Source organism: Oncorhynchus keta, chromosome 9, assembly GCF_023373465.1.
Source record: "Oncorhynchus keta strain PuntledgeMale-10-30-2019 chromosome 9, Oket_V2, whole genome shotgun sequence".
Taxonomy (NCBI): Eukaryota; Metazoa; Chordata; class Actinopteri; order Salmoniformes; family Salmonidae; genus Oncorhynchus; species Oncorhynchus keta.
This window is the reverse complement of record NC_068429.1, coordinates 37,912,441-37,929,325: the sequence shown is the minus strand read 5'-3', so window position 1 is coordinate 37,929,325 and position 16,885 is coordinate 37,912,441. Positions and strand designations below refer to the sequence as shown.

General features: G+C 49.3%; 1 protein-coding gene across 2 annotated transcripts in view; it reads left to right on the top strand.

Moving 5' to 3' along the window:
* The window catches only part of unc5cb (unc-5 netrin receptor Cb), a 214,527-nt gene that overhangs the window by 104,455 nt on the left and 93,187 nt on the right, over nt 1-16,885 (top strand). For both annotated transcript variants that reach the window (XM_052525803.1, XM_052525802.1), the window contains exon 2: nt 13,452-13,688. In XM_052525803.1, coding sequence (XP_052381763.1) covers nt 13,452-13,688 — 237 coding nt within the window. The remainder of the gene's footprint in view (nt 1-13,451; nt 13,689-16,885) is intronic.

Genomic DNA, 16,885 nt, shown 5'->3' with positions numbered 1-16,885 from the left:
CTCATCTCTCTGGCTGGGCGGTTGCTGGGGCTTCTGTCTTTCTTTTCGCCGTGAACATATTGGACATTTCCACGGACTTTCCATGGGATATTTCTCCTCTGCGCTTCAGATTCACACCCCTTGACTTTTGTTACAGTCTGAATTTAACATTTATTCAAATGAGATTTTGTGTCACTGGACAACACACAACACATAAATGATGTTTTTTGAAATGTTTACACATGGATTGAAAGATAATGTCCTGAGTCAATAAGTATTCAACCCCTTTGTTATGGCAAGCATAAATAAGTTCAGGTTTAAAAAATGTGCTTAACAAATCACATAATAAGTTGCATGGACTAATAGTGTTTAACATGATTTTTGAATGACTAACCCAACTCCGTTCCCAGTACATACAATTATCTGTAAGATCCCTCAGATGAGCAGTGAATTTCGACCAGATTCAATCACAAAGACCAGGGTGGTTTTCCTATGCCTCCGTAGAAGGGAACCTATTGGTAGATGGATAAAAAATCAACCAAAAAATGACACATTGAATATCCCTTTGAGCATGGTTATTAATTACACCTTGGATGGTGTATCAATACACCCAGTCACTACAAAGATACCGGCTTGGAAATGGCTGTCTAGCAATGATCAACAACCAACTTGACAGGGCTGGAAGAATTAGAACAAGAATAATGTGCAAATATTTCACAATCCAGACGTGTAAACCTCTCAGAGACTTACCCAGAAAGACTCACAGCTGTAATCACTTCTAAATGTGATTCTAACATGTATTGGCTCAGAGGTGTGGATATTTATGTATTTCACTTTCAGTACATTTGCAAAAATGTATAAAAATATATTTTCACTTTGTCATTATGAGGTATTGTATGAAGATGGGTGAGAATTGAGTTTTGTTTGAATCCATTTAGATTTTAGGCTGGAACACAACAAATGATGGAATAAGTCGAGGGGTATGAATACTTTCTGGAGGCGCTGCTCATCGTCTGAGCATGTTCTTTGCTCTGAAGAGGAATTCAGGTTTAAGAATATACAGTGGGGAGAACAAGTATTTGATACACTGCCATTTTGTAGGTTTAAAACAAAAATCCAGAAAATCACATTGTATGATTTTTAAGTAATTACTTTGCATTGTATCGCATGACATTATTATATGATGCATCAGAAAAGCAGAACTTAATATTTGGTACAGAAACCTTTGTTTGCAATTACAGAGATCATACGTTTCCTGTAGTTCTTGACCAGGTTTGCAACACACTGCAGCAGGGATTTTGGCCCACTTCTCCATACAGACATTCTCCAGATCCTTCAGGTTTCTGGGCTGTTGCTGGGCAATACGGACTTTCAGCTCCCTCCAAACATTTTCTATTGGGTTCAGGTCTGGAGACTGGCTAAGCCACTCCAAGACCTTGAGATGCTTCTAAGCGACTCCTTAGTTGCCCTGGCTGTGTGTTTCGGGTCATGGTCATGCTGGAAGACCCAGCCACGACCCATCTTCAATGCTCTTACTGAGGGAAGGAGGTTGTTGGCCAAGTACTTGCGATACATGGCCCCATCCATCCTCCCCTCAATACAGTCGTCCTGTCCCCTTTGCAGAAAAGCATCCCCAAAGAATGATGTTTCCACCTCCATGCTTCACGGTGAGTGGAGTTTAGACCAAAAAGCTCTATTTTTGTCTCATCAGACCACATGACCTTCTCCCATTCCTCCTCTGGATCATCCAGATGGTCATTGGCAAACTTCAGACGGGCCTGGACATGCGCTGGCTTGAGCAGGGGGACCTTGCATGCGCTGCAGGATTTCATGCAATAAAATGCTAATTAATTACTTAAAAATCATACAATGTGATGATTGAGTGTGTGGACAGGTGTCTTTTATACAGGTAACGAGTTCAAACAGGTGCAGTTAATACAGGTAATGAGTAGAGAACAGGAAGGCTTCTTAAAGAAAAACTAACAGGTCTGTGAGAGACGGAATTCTTACTGGTTGGTAGGTGATCAAATACTTATGTCATGCAATAAAATGCTAATTAATTACTTAAAAATCATACAATGTGATTTTCTGGATTTTTGTTTTAGATTCCATCTCTCACAGTTGAAGTGTACCTATGATAAAAATTACAGACCTCTACATGCTTTGTAAGTAGGAAACACTGCCGATTTAGCAGGTTATCAAATACAGTGGGGCAAAAAAGTATTTAGTCAGCCACCAATTGTGCAAGTTCTCCCACTTAAAAAGATGAGAGAGGCCTGTAATTTTCATCATAGGTACACTTCAACTATGACAGACAAAATGAGAGAAAAAAATCCAGATAATCACATTGTAGGATTTCTTATTAATTTATTTATGTATTTCTTATGAATTTATTTGCAAATTATGGTGGAAAATAAGTATTTGGTCAATAACAACAGTTTATCCCAATACTTTGTTATATACCCTTTGTTGGCAATGACAGAGGTCAAACGTTTTCTGTAAGTCTTCACATGGTTTTCACACACTGTTGCTGGTATTTTGGCCCATTTCTCCATGCAGATCTCCTCTAGAGAAGTGATGTTTTGGGGCTGTTGCTGGGCAACACGGACTTTCAACTCCCTCTAAAGATTTTCTATGGGGTTGAGATCTGGAGACTGGCTAGGCCATTCCAGGACCTTGAAATGCTTCTTACGAAGCCACTCCTTCGTTGCCCGGGCGGTGTGTTTGGGATCATTGTCATGCTGAAAGACCCAGCCACGTTTCACCTTCAATGCCCTTGCTGATGGAAGGAGGTTTTCACTCAAAATCTCACGATACATGGCACCATTCATTCTTTCCTTTACACGGATCAGTCGTCCTGGTCCCTTTGCAGAAAAACAGCCCCAAAGCATGATGTTTCCACCCCCATGCTTCACACTAGGTATGGTGTTCTTTGGATGCAACTCAGCATTCTTTGTCCTCCAAACACGACGAGTTGAGTTTTAACCAAAAAGTGATATTTTGGTTTCATCTGACCACATGACATTCTCCCAATCTTCTTCTGGATCATCCAAATGCTCTCTAGCAAACTTCAGACGGGCCTGGACATGTACTGGCTTAAGCAGGGGGACACGTCTGGCACTGCAGGATTTGAGTCCCTGGCGGCGTAGTGTGTTACTGATGGTAGGCTTTGTTACTTTGGTCCCAGCTTTCTGCAGGTCATTCACTAGGTCCCCCCGTGTGGTTCTGGGATTTTTGCTCACCGTTCTTGTGATCATTTTTACCCCACGGGGTGAGATCTTGCATGGAGCCGCAGATCAAGGGAGATTATCAGTGGTCTTGTATGTCTTCCATTTCCTAATAATTGCTCCCACAGTTGATTTCTTCAAACCAAACTGCTTACCTATTGCAGATTCAGTCTTCCCAGCCTGGTGCAGGTCTACAATTTTGTTTCTGGTGTCCTTTGACAGCTCTTTGGTCTTGGCCATAGTGGAGTTTGGAGTGTGACTGTTTGAGGTTGTGGACAGGTTCCATTAATACAGGTAACGAGTGGAGGACAGAAGAGCCTCTTAAAGAAGAACCAAATACTTATTTTCCACCATAATTTGCAAATAAATAAATTAAAAATCCTACAATGTGATTTTCTGGATTTTTTTTTTTCTCATTTTGTCTGTCATAGTTGAAGTGTACCTATGATGAAATTTACAGGCCTCTCACCTTTTTAAGTGGGAGAACTTGCACATTTGGTGGCTGACTAATTGCCCCACTGTACTTGTTCTCCCCACTGTATGTTCATTCATTGTCCTCCAAAACACAAATACTATTTCGTTTTTATTCCTTACAGTGCACTCTACGTTGTGGGGGATGTGCGAGTTTCAAGTTAATATTCAAGTAATATTAATTTGGGGTCTTGAAATATTCAGTAATACGACGCACAATACAAATGAGAAAAACTCTCCAATTATGGAACAAAATAGCATTTGAATAAAAGTGCTGCTAGGAGATAGTTTATAAAAATTTAAACAGTATAAAATATGGAAGCAATTTAAAATATCAGATTAAAATCTTTGGAAAAGCTTGGGGAAATCTATATTGCATATAAAACAGTTCAGACATATAGCTTATTAAATAAATGATTACAGGAAAGTAATAATTCTAAACAAAACAACAGTTTCCAAGCATAATCCCAATGAGTATGCCAATAAGTCACACAGTCATTTAGAAATATGCAACACCATCAGAGACAGCCAAAATGGTGGTTACAGGCGATTAGCTAGCTGTTGTTTGGAGTTGAAAGTCGAGCTACAGTTTCTTTCCCTTTCCTGTCAAGGTTGAATTCTTCTCTGTCTGAAAGTTGTGTTTCCTGTCTCGCACGTCCAGCGCGACTGTTTTCTGGTGGGAGCCTCAGTGTCAGCTGTAGCCTGGAGGCGTAACAGGGTGCAGTCTGGCTCTCAGATCACCGTGGTGATAGCAGTCCATCCTACTGGGCCTCCAACACCATCAAAGCACCAAGGTCAGGCGACAGCGTCAACGGGAACGCTCCCCCAGAATGAGGCCCGTAGACGGGGAGGGGGGCTACGCATTGGGCTGGACCCCTCACTCCCCAACTCCCACCAAGCACAATGCTAGGGTAGTACTATATAGCGGAAACAAATTTAGCCCACTGTAATGATATAGCCGTGCTGCGACATTATAGACTTGAGTGTGAGGACAACTTACCCCATACGCTGTTGGTGCCTTGGAGCAGCGAGGGAGAGATAGAAAAGGGGATAGAGAGGGGGAAGGAGAGAGCGGGACAGATAGAGAGGGGGAAGGAGAGAGAGGGACAGATAGAAAAGGGGATAGAGAGGGGGAAGGAGAGAGAGGACAGATAGAAAAGGGGATAGAGAGGGGGAAGGAGAGAGCGGGACAGAGAAAAGGGGATAGAGAGGGGGAAGGAGAGAGCGGGACAGAGAGAAAAGGGGATAGAGAGGGGGAAGGAGAGAGCGGGAAAGATAGAAAAGGGGATAGAGAGGGGGAAGGAGAGAGCGGGACAGATAGAAAAGGGGATAGAGAGGGGGAAGGAGAGAGCGGGACAGATAGAAAAGGGGATAGAGAGGGGGAAGGAGAGAGCGGGACAGATAGAAAAGGGGATAGAGAGGGGGAAGGAGAGAGCGGGACAGAGAGAAAAGGGGATAGAGAGGGGAAGGAGAGAGCGGGACAGAGAGAAAAGGGGATAGAGAGGGGGAAGGAGAGAGCGGGACAGATAGAAAAGGGGATAGAGAGGGGGAAGGAGAGAGCGGGAGAGATAGAAAAGGGGATAGAGAGGGGGAAGGAGAGAGCGGGAGAGATAGAAAAGGGGATAGAGAGGGGGAAGGAGAGAGCGGGACAGATAGAAAAGGGGATAGAGAGGGGGAAGGAGAGAGCGGGAGAGATAGAAAAGGGGATAGAGAGGGGGAAGGAGAGAGCGGGACAGATAGAAAAGGGGATAGAGAGGGGAAGGAGAGAGCGGGACAGAGAGAAAAGGGGATAGAGAGGGGGAAGGAGAGAGCGGGACAGAGAGAAAAGGGGATAGAGAGGGGGAAGGAGAGAGCGGGACAGAGAGAAAAGGGGATAGAGAGGGGGAAGGAGAGAGCGGGAGAGATAGAAAAGGGGATAGAGAGGGGGAAGGAGAGAGCGGGACAGATAGAAAAGGGGATAGAGAGGGGGAAGGAGAGAGCGGGACAGATAGAAAAGGGGATAGAGAGGGGGAAGGAGAGAGCGGGACAGATAGAAAAGGGGATAGAGAGGGGGAAGGAGAGAGCGGGACAGATAGAAAAGGGGATAGAGAGGGGGAAGGAGAGAGCGGGACAGATAGAAAAGGGGATAGAGAGGGGGAAGGAGAGAGCGGGACAGATAGAAAAGGGGATAGAGAGGGGGAAGGAGAGAGCGGGACAGATAGAAAAGGGGATAGAGAGGGGGAAGGAGAGAGCGGGACAGAGAGAAAAGGGGATAGAGAGGGGGAAGGAGAGAGCGGGACAGAGAGAAAAGGGGATAGAGAGGGGGAAGGAGAGAGCGGGACAGAGAGAAAAGGGGATAGAGAGGGGGAAGGAGAGAGCGGGAGAGATAGAAAAGGGGATAGAGAGGGGGAAGGAGAGAGCGGGACAGATAGAAAAGGGGATAGAGAGGGGGAAGGAGAGAGCGGGACAGATAGAAAAGGGGATAGAGAGGGGGAAGGAGAGAGCGGGACAGAGAGAAAAGGGGATAGAGAGGGGGAAGGAGAGAGCGGGACAGATAGAAAAGGGAATAGAGAGGTGGAAGGAGAGAGCGGGACAGATAGAAAAGGGGATAGAGAGGGGGAAGGAGAGAGCGGGACAGAGAGAAAAGGGGATAGAGAGGGGGAAGGAGAGAGCGGGACAGATAGAAAAGGGGATAGAGAGGGGGAAGGAGAGAGCGGGACAGAGAGAAAAGGGGATAGAGAGGGGGAAGGAGAGAGCGGGACAGAGAGAAAAGGGGATAGAGAGGGGGAAGGAGAGAGCGGGACAGATAGAAAAGGGGATAGAGAGGGGGAAGGAGAGAGCGGGACAGATAGAAAAGGGGATAGAGAGGGGGAAGGAGAGAGCGGGACAGATAGAAAAGGGGATAGAGAGGGGGAAGGAGAGAGCGGGACAGAGAGAAAAGGGGATAGAGAGGGGGAAGGAGAGAGCGGGACAGAGAGAAAAGGGGATAGAGAGGGGGAAGGAGAGAGCGGGACAGATAGAAAAGGGGATAGAGAGGGGGAAGGAGAGAGCGGGACAGGGACAGATAGAGAGGGGGAAGGAGAGAGCGGGACAGATAGAAAAGGGGATAGAGAGGGGGAAGGAGAGAGCGGGAGAGATAGAAAAGGGGATAGAGAGGGGGAAGGAGAGAGCGGGACAGATAGAAAAGGGGATAGAGAGGGGGAAGGAGAGAGCGGGAGAGATAGAAAAGGGGATAGAGAGGGGGAAGGAGAGAGCGGGAGAGATAGAAAAGGGGATAGAGAGGGGGAAGGAGAGAGCGGGAGAGATAGAAAAGGGGATAGAGAGGGGGAAGGAGAGAGCGGGACAGATAGAAAAGGGGATAGAGAGGGGGAAGGAGAGAGCGGGACAGATAGAAAAGGGGATAGAGAGGGGGAAGGAGAGAGCGGGACAGATAGAAAAGGGGATAGAGAGGGGGAAGGAGAGAGCCGGACAGAGAGAAAAGGGGATAGAGAGGGGAAGGAGAGAGCGGGACAGATAGAAAAGGGAATAGAGAGGTGGAAGGAGAGAGCGGGACAGATAGAAAAGGGGATAGAGAGGGGGAAGGAGAGAGCGGGACAGAGAGAAAAGGGGATAGAGAGGGGGAAGGAGAGAGCGGGACAGAGAGAAAAGGGGATAGAGAGGGGGAAGGAGAGAGCGGGACAGAGAGAAAAGGGGAAGGAGAGGGGAAGGAGAGAGCGGGACAGATAGAAAAGGGGATAGAGAGGGGGAAGGAGAGAGCGGGACAGATAGAAAAGGGGATAGAGAGGGGGAAGGAGAGAGCGGGACAGAGAGAAAAGGGGATAGAGAGGAGGAAGGAGAGAGCGGGACAGAGAGAAAAGGGGATAGAGAGCAGGAGAGATAGAAAAGGGGATAGAGAGGGGGAAGGAGAGAGTGGGAGAGATAGAAAAGGGGATAGAGAGGGGGAAAGAGAGAGCGGGACAGATAGAAAAGGGGATAGAGAGGGGGAAGGAGAGAGCGGGACAGATAGAAAAGGGGATAGAGAGGGGGAAATAGAGAGCGGGAGAGATAGAAAAGGGGATAGAGAGGGGGAAGGAGAGAGCGGGACAGAGAGAAAAGGGGATAGAGAGGGGGAAGGAGAGAGCGGGACAGATAGAAAAGGGGATAGAGAGGGGGAAGGAGAGAGCGGGACAGATAGAAAAGGGGATAGAGAGCGGGAGAGATAGAAAAGGGGATAGAGAGGGGGAAGGAGAGAGCGGGAGAGATAGAAAAGGGGATAGAGAGCGGGAAAGAGAGAGCGGGACAGATAGAAAAGGGGATAGAGAGGGGGAAAGAGAGAGCGGGACAGATAGAAAAGGGGATAGAGAGGGGGAAGGAGAGAGCGGGACAGATAGAAAAGGGGATAGAGAGGGGGAAGGAGAGAGCGGGACAGATAGAAAAGGGGATAGAGAGGGAGAAGAGAGGGGAAATAGAGAGCGGGAGAGAGAGAAAAGGGGATAGAGAGGGGGAAAGAGAGAGCGGGACAGATAGAAAAGGGGATAGAGAGGGGGAAAGAGAGAGCGGGACAGAGAGAAAAGGGGATAGAGAGGGGGAAATAGAGAGGGGAGAGATAGAAAAGGGGATAGAGAGGGGGAAGGAGAGAGCGGGACAGATAGAAAAGGGGATAGAGAGGGGACAGAAAAAGGGGAGGAGCGGGACAGATAGAAAAGGGGATAGAAGGGGGAAGGAGAGAGCGGGACAGATAGAAAAGGGGATAGAGAGGGGAAGGAGAGAGGGACAGAGAGGGGAAGGAGAAGAGAGAGAGGGACAGATAGAAAAGGGGATAGAGAGGGGGAAGGAGAGAGCGGGACAGATAGAAAAGGGGATAGAGAGGGGGAAGGAGAGAGCGGGACAGATGGAGAGAGCGGGACAGATAGAAAAGGGGATAGAGAGGGGGAAGGAGTGAGCGGGACAGATAGAAAAGGGGATAGAGAGGGGGAAAGAGAGAGCGGGACAGAGAGAAAAGGGGATAGAGAGGGGGAAATAGAGAGCGGGAGAGATAGAAAAGGGGATAGAGAGGGGGAAGGAGAGAGCGGGACAGATAGAGAGGGGGAAGGAGAGAGCGGGACAGATAGAAAAGGGGATAGAGAGGGGGAAGGAGAGAGCGGGAGAGAGAGAAAAGGGGATAGAGAGGGGGAAGGAGAGAGCGGGACAGATAGAGAGGGGGATAGAGAGGGGGAAAGAGAGAGCGGGACAGATAGAAAAGGGGATAGAGAGGGGGAAGGAGAGAGCGGGACAGATGGAGAGAGCGGGACAGATAGAAAAGGGGATAGAGAGGGGGAAGGAGTGAGCGGGACAGATAGAGAGAGCGGGAGAGATAGAAAAGGGGATAGAGAGGGGGAAAGAGAGAGCGGGACAGATAGAAAAGGGGATAGAGAGGGGGAAGGAGAGAGCGGGACAGATAGAGAGGGGGAAGGAGAGAGCGGGACAGATAGAAAAGGGGATAGAGAGGGGGAAGGAGAGAGCGGGACAGATAGAGAGGGGGAAGGAGAGAGCGGGAGAGATAGAAAAGGGGATAGAGAAGGGGAAGGAGAGAGCGGGACAGATAGAGAGGGGGAAGGAGAGAGCGGGAGAGATAGAAAAGGGGATAGAGAGGGGGAAGGAGAGAGCGGGAGAGAGAGAAAAGGGGATAGAGAGGGGGAAAGAGAGAGCGGGAGAGAGAGAAAAGGGGAAAGAGAGAGCGGGACAGATAGAAAAGGGGATAGAGAGGGGGAAGGAGAGAGCGGGAGAGATAGAAAAGGGGATAGAGAGGGGGAAGGAGAGAGCGGGAGAGATAGAAAAGGGGATAGAGAGGGGGAAGGAGAGAGCGGGACAGATAGAAAAGGGGATAGAGAGGGGGAAGGAGAGAGCGGGAGAGATAGAAAAGGGGATAGAGAGGGGGAAGGAGAGAGCGGGACAGAGAGAAAAGGGGATAGAGAGGGGGAAGGAGAGAGCGGGACAGATAGAAAAGGGGATAGAGAGGGGGAAGGAGAGAGCGGGACAGATAGAAAAGGGGATAGAGAGGGGGAAATAGAGAGCGGGAGAGAGAGAAAAGGGGATAGAGAGGGGGAAGGAGAGAGCGGGACAGATAGAAAAGGGGATAGAGAGGGGGAAGGAGAGAGCGGGAGAGAGAGAAAAGGGGATAGAGAAGGGGAAGGAGAGAGGGGACAGATAGAGAGGGGGAAGGAGAGAGCGGGAGAGATAGAAAAGGGGATAGAGAGGGGGAAGGAGAGAGCGGGAGAGAGAGAAAAGGGGATAGAGAGCGGGAAAGAGAGAGCGGGAGAGAGAGTAAAGGGGGAAAGAGAGAGCGGGACAGATAGAAAAGGGGATAGAGAGGGGGAAGGAGAGAGTGGGAGAGATAGAAAAGGGGATAGAGAGGGGGAAGGGAGAGAGGGGAGAGATAGAAAAGGGGATAGAGAGGGGGAAGGAGAGAGCGGGACAGATAGAAAAGGGGATAGAGAGGGGAAGAGGGGGAAGGAGAGAGCGGGAGAGATAGAAAAGGGGATAGAGAGGTGGAAGGAGAGAGCGGGACAGAGAGAAAAGGGGATAGAGAGGGGGAAGGAGAGAGCGGGACAGATAGAAAAGGGGATAGAGAGGGGGAAAGAGAGAGCGGGACAGATAGAAAAGGGGATAGAGGGGGAAGGAGAGAGGGGGAAAGAGAGAGCGGGACAGATAGAAAAGGGGATAGAGAGGGGGAAGGAGAGAGCGGGACAGATAGAAAAGGGGATAGAGAGGGGGAAAGAGAGAGCGGGACAGATAGAAAAGGGGATAGAGAGGGGGAAGGAGAGAGGGGGAAAGAGAGAGCGGGACAGATAGAAAAGGGGATAGAGAGGGGGAAGGAGAGAGCGGGAGAGATAGAAAAGGGGATAGAGAGGGGGAAGGAGAGAGCGGGAGAGATAGAAAAGGGGATAGAGAGGGGGAAGGAGAGAGATCTGGAGAAGATAGTGCTGTTACTCTGAGCTTGATGTTGCTCTATATTCTATTGACTAGACAGCGAGGGCCCGGCAGATTGGGTAAGAGTCGGGGTCTTTCATTTTGTCATGTGGTTTCTTTTTGCACTGGAGGGCTGGTTTCATTCCCTTATATTCATTATTTCTTGCGCTCTGCAAGTTTTTGAATTTGAGAGTTTTGTGTGTGGGTCTTTCATTTTGTCATGTGTTTGTTTTTGCACTGTGTGTGGCTGGTTTCATTCCTTATATTCATTATTGTGTGTGTGTGTGTGTTTGTGTGTTGTGTGTGTGTGTGTGTGTGTGTGTGCACGCAACAACATTGAATTCCTTGATGCTAGTTTCTGATCTCCCAACCCCACAGTCAGACACAGTGGGAAGAGAGAGGGAGCTAGGGAACAAAAGAGATAGTAGGAATGAAGGGTGAAAGGAGGCTAACACAGTCTTTAATGACTTTCCTGTCTTTTCTTCCACCGTTCCTGTGTCAGGGTCCTTGGGCCTGGGTATAGAGTGGGCCATGGCCCTGATGGAGAATAGTGACTGCCCTTGTGTTGTTATAAGCCATTGAAATAAATATGGAAATGATGAACCCATCACTCAGCACAGCTCTTCTCTCCTGCCTGTCGGGCTGAGTGCTGACTACTCAATCCATCCACACACACCTGTGAGGAAAAGAGGTCACAGCTAGGGGTTAGAGGTCACTCAGGGTTTACTGCTACTCCTCAATTAGCACCAGATCAAGAGCTGAGGAGAGCGAGGAGTGATTTAGAGCCTACGGTGATGAAAAGCAGACACACTGCTCTGGACACAATCACACACACAATCACACACACAATCACACACACACACACACACACACACACACACACACACACACAAACACACACACACACACACACACACACACACACACACACACACACACACACACACACACACACACACACACACACACACACACACACACACACACACACACACACACACACACACACACACACACTAACCTGGTCACATGGATGTTTGAAGGCTCCTCCAGCCTTTATTTTCTGAGCGATCAGCTCCAATCTGTGGTTGAGAGAGGGAGGAGATAACATTTGGACATTAGCTAGAAGAGACAGATAGATATCCACACAGGCACTATTTACTACTCAGACTGCAGCAGCGTCTGTCAGGGGGACCTGGCAGCGTCTGTCAGACAACAAGGCTCCAGCATGTCCGCACACCAGAGAGAGAGAGAGAGAGAAGAGAGATTAAGGGACAGCGAAGAATTACTGATGATGCTGATAAACCTTTATGCCATCTCTCTCTCTCTCTCTCTCTCTCTCTCTCTCTCTCTCTCTCTCTCTCTCTCTCTCTCTCTCTCTCTCTCTCTCTCTCTCTCTGTCTCCATATCTCTCTCTCTCTGTTTCACCACCTCTCTCTATCTCTGTGTCCGTATCTCTCTCGCTCTGTCTCTGTCTCTCTCTATCTCTGTCTCTGTATCTCTCTCACTCTGTCTCTCTCTCTCTCTATCTCTGTCTCCGTATCTCTCTCTCTCTCTCTCTCTCTGTCTCTGTCTCTCTCTATCTCTGTCTCTGTATCTCTCTCACTCTGTCTCTCTCTCTCTCTATCTCTGTCTCTGTATCTCTCTCACTCTGTCTCTCTCTCTCTATCTCTGTCTCCGTATCTCTCTCTCTCTCTCGCTCTGTCTCTCTCTATAATTGATGTCGGCCGGTTCAATGGTAAGAATAGAACAGTTCTGGAGGTAATAAATGAAGAATTGGCTTCATCTCTCTCTCTTTAAAGAGTCGGTAACTTAGCCAGAGTTTGTGTGTGTGTCTGCTCTCCTGTGTGTGTGTGCGTGCGCGTGTGCGCTCCCCTGCATGTGTCATTTAAGACAGTATGAGATGAAAGACAGGTGTAATAACAGGGAAGCTGTCTGCAGCTGAACTATCCCAGGAATGGACTAAACGGGGCCAAAAGCCTGGGGTCGTCGTCGTAAGATCGGCTGTGTGTGTGAGAGAACGTTTAGCCTGGCCTCCTCCTCCTTCTCAACCCATGAACTCTGGTTCTCATTTTCTCTCTTCTCCTCTGCTCTCCCTTCCCATTCCCTGGCAGTAGAGTCAGCATTAGCTGCATGTGGTTAGGCCAGCCAGGCCGGTCCTTAAATCCTGTCTGCCTGGGAGGAATCCCAGAAACTTCCTGGGCTTTAAAATGCACTTGTGTAAACATTCCAGACTATCAAATGATAGGGATGCCACAGTGTGCAGAGTGGTATACAATAATCCCATGCAAAGATGATGGTAATAACACACTGTTGCCTTGTTGTATGTCTACCTCTCCCTTATTCCTCTCTCCTCTTCTCTCTCTCTCTCTCTCTCTCTCTCTCTCTCTCTCTCTCTCTCTCTCTCTCTCTCTCTCTCTCTCTCTCTCTCTCTCTCTCTCTCTCCTCTCTCTCTCTCTAACCCTCTATCCTCCCTCTTTCCCTATCCTCCCTCTTTCCACCCTCCCTCTCCTCTCTCTCTCTCTCTCTCTCTCTCTCTCTCTAACCCTCTATCCTCCCTTTCCACTACTCCCTCCCTCCCTCTCTCTCTCTCTCTCTCTCTCTCTCTCTCTCTCTCTAACCCTCTATCCTCCCTCTTTCCACTACTCCCTCCCTCCCCTCCCTCTCTCTCTCTCTCTCTCTCTCTCTCTAACCCTCTATCCTCCCTCTTTCCACTACTCCCTCCCTCCCTCTCTCCTTCTCTCTCTCTCTCTCTAACCCTCTATCCTCCCTCTTTCCACTACTCCCTCCCTCCCTCTCTCCTTCTCTCTCTCTCTCTCTTCTACTCACTTCTCTCTCTCTCCCTCCCTCCTCTATTTATCTCTGCAGTGAGAGATGATGATGACTACATGGGATTGGGTGATCTCCCAGAGACCTTCCCCTCGGACCCCCCGGAGCCCCTCCCAGTGTTCCTGATGGAGCCCGAGGAGGCGTACATCGTCAAGAACAAACCTGTCAATCTCTACTGCAAGGCCACGCCCGCCACACAGATCTACTTCAAGTGTAACAGCGAGTGGGTCCACCAGAAAGAACACACAGTGGAGGAGAGGGTGGACGAGAACTCTGGTCAGTGAAACTACCAGTTTGAATGGGTGTCTCGTGTGCTTATCTGGGTTAGAATATGTGTGTGTGTCCTGTGGACAACATTTTCCCAACCCGGGGGGGTCTAGCGGGTAGTAATCAACCGGGACCAAACCTTTATCCATGAACAAAATATCAACATGGCTGAGGTCAAACAGATGAGACACACGCACACACGCACACACACACGCACACACGCACACACACACGCACACACACACACACACACACACACACACACACACACACACACACACACACACACACACACACACACACACACACACACACACACACACACACACACACACACACACACCCTACGGTTACTCAGTTCTTTCAGAAAATCAAGTAAATTAATTATTCATTATAATCCCTCCTAGAAAAAACACACACACCCTCACTGACACACACACACACACACACACACACACACACACACACACACACACACACACACACACACACACACACACACACACACACACACACACACACACACACACACACACACACACACACACACACACACACACACACACAGACACAACCACGCATAATGAGGACAGGATTTTTGTAGCATAGAGAGACAGCCTTGTTAAACTCAAAGAGATGCTATTGTATAACAGAAGCCTATAAGGCCACAGTAGCCCTGTGACATACATACACACTGCTGCATAAGCTGAGGCTCTGTCTGAGAGAGTCCAAAGTGGATCATTAAGACTGACACATAACAGAGACAGAGACGGAAACTCGTATCTCTCTCTCTCACTCTCTCTCTCTCCCTTCTCTCTTTCTTCTCTCTCTCTCTCTTCTCTCTTTCTTCTCCTCTCTCTCTCTCTCTCTCTCTCTCTCTCTCTCTCTCTCTCTCTCTCTCTCTCACTCACTCACTCACTCACTCACTCACTCACTCACTCACTCACTCACTCACTCACTCACTCACTCTCTCTCTCTCTCTCTCCCTTCTCTCTTTCTTCTCTCTCTCTCTACTCTCTCTTTCTTCTCTCTCTCTTTTCTCTCTTTCTTCTCTCCTTTCTCTTTCTTCTCTCTCTCTATATTTTATCTCTTTCTTCTCTCTCTCTCTCCCTTCTCTCTTTCTTCTCTCTCTCTCTTCTCTCTTTCTTCTCCATCTCTCTCACTCACTCACTCACTCACTCACTCACTCACTCACTCACTCACTCACTCACTCACTCACTCACTCACTCACACTCTCTCTCTCTGTGTCCTTATCTCCACTCTTTCCCTTTTCTTCTCTCTTGACTGTTTCTCTGTACATCGGTCAGTATCATTATCAGAGTCACAGAGACAGTGAGAATCAGGTTTGATGCTAAACCCTTATGTCTGACGCGACTCCTCCACACCCTCACCCCCACCCTCACCTTCACCCCCGCCCCGCAGCAGCCGGACACATGGTTCATACACACACCCTGGACAGGACATGTCGAAGACATCAGACCAAGTGTTTGTGTGAGCAAAGCAACCATGCAGACTGTCTGTTGGAGTCTACTGCTTTGGGCTCCACAGCCATTACAAACAGCGGCCATCGGCTGATTGGCTGCATTCAGCTGCCGATGGGGGAAATTGACTTCTTTCTGTAGCCAACAGGTAGCAATCACACAGCATTTACCCTCTTTAATCGCAGGGCTCAGAGACACACACATCCCTGCACTCACTGGATCACACCTACACATAATCACATCCCTGCACCTGCACTCACAGACACCCCCCCTCTGTCATGTGCATACACACACATACTGTCTTAAAGTAAACTGAAACCAGGGTTGAACATACCTCTTCTAAATCACACACCACACACACGTAGAGCTACTATATATACCTGTGCACGTAGAGCTACTATATATACCTGTGCACGTAGAGCTACTATATATACCTGTGCACGTAGAGCTACTATATATATGTAATGCTTCAGGTGTCGTAGGTGTGTGGAGTCAAACGCAGGAGACAGTGAGTGCAAAGCTGTGCGTCTTTAATAGCACCAACGCACCACAGGGTGCTCACAATAGTAACGGCCCCAAACACAGGGAATGAGAATGTACAACGGAAAAGTAACGACCAGGCACTAACACGTACCTCTACAACAGAGCCGAAGGTTACACTGAAATAATCCCGCACAACAACCAGGCGGGCCGGCTGTCTAATAAAGACAAACTAATTAACTAATCACACATGAACAGGTGCTACCACTAAACATACAAGGAGGGAGAGGAAAAACAATCAGTGGCAGCTAATAGGCCGGTGATGACGACCGCCGAGCGCCACCCGCCCGGGAAGGGGAAACGCCCTCGGTCGGACTCGTGACAGTACCCCCCTCCTGACGCGCGGCTCCCGCAGCGCGCCGACACCGGCCTCGAGGTCGCCCCGGAGGACGAGGTGCAGGGCGATCCGGATGGAGGCGATGGAAATCCCTCAACATGGATGGATCCAAGATGTCCCTCACCGGTACCCAGCACCTCTCCTCCGGACCGTACCCCTCCCAGTCCACGAGGTACTGCAGGCCCCTCACCCGGCGTCTTGAGTCCAAAATGGCCCGGATCGTATACGCCGGGGTCCCCTCGATGTCCAGAGGGGGGGGAGGGACCTCCGGTACCTCACTGTCCTGCAGGGGACCAGCTACCACCGGCCTGAGGAGAGACACATGAAACGAGGGGTTAATACGATAATAGGAAGGGAGTTGTAATCGATAACACACCTCATTTATTCTCCTCAGGACTTTAAAGGGCCCTACACACTGCGGACCCAGCTTCCGGCAGGGCAAGCGGAGAGGTAGGTTTCGGGTCGAGAGCCAGACCCTGTCCCCCGGTACAAACACGGGGCCTCACTGCGGTGGCGGTCAGCACTCCTCTTCTGCCGTCCACTCGCTTGTCGTAGAGATTCCTGGACGGCCCTCCAGGTCTCCTTGGAGCGCTGTACCCATTCCTCCACCGCAGGAGCCTCGGTCTGGCTCGGATGCCATGGTGCCAGGACCGGCTGGTATCCCAACACACACTGAAAAGGGGACACGTTAGTAGAGGAGTGGCGTAGTGAGTTCTGAGCCATTTCGGCCCAGGGAATGTAACGTGCCCACTCCCCTGGCCGATCCTGGCAATACGACCGCAGAAACCTACCCACCTCCTGGTTCATTCTCTCCACCTGCCCATTACTCTCGGGGTGATAACCGGAGG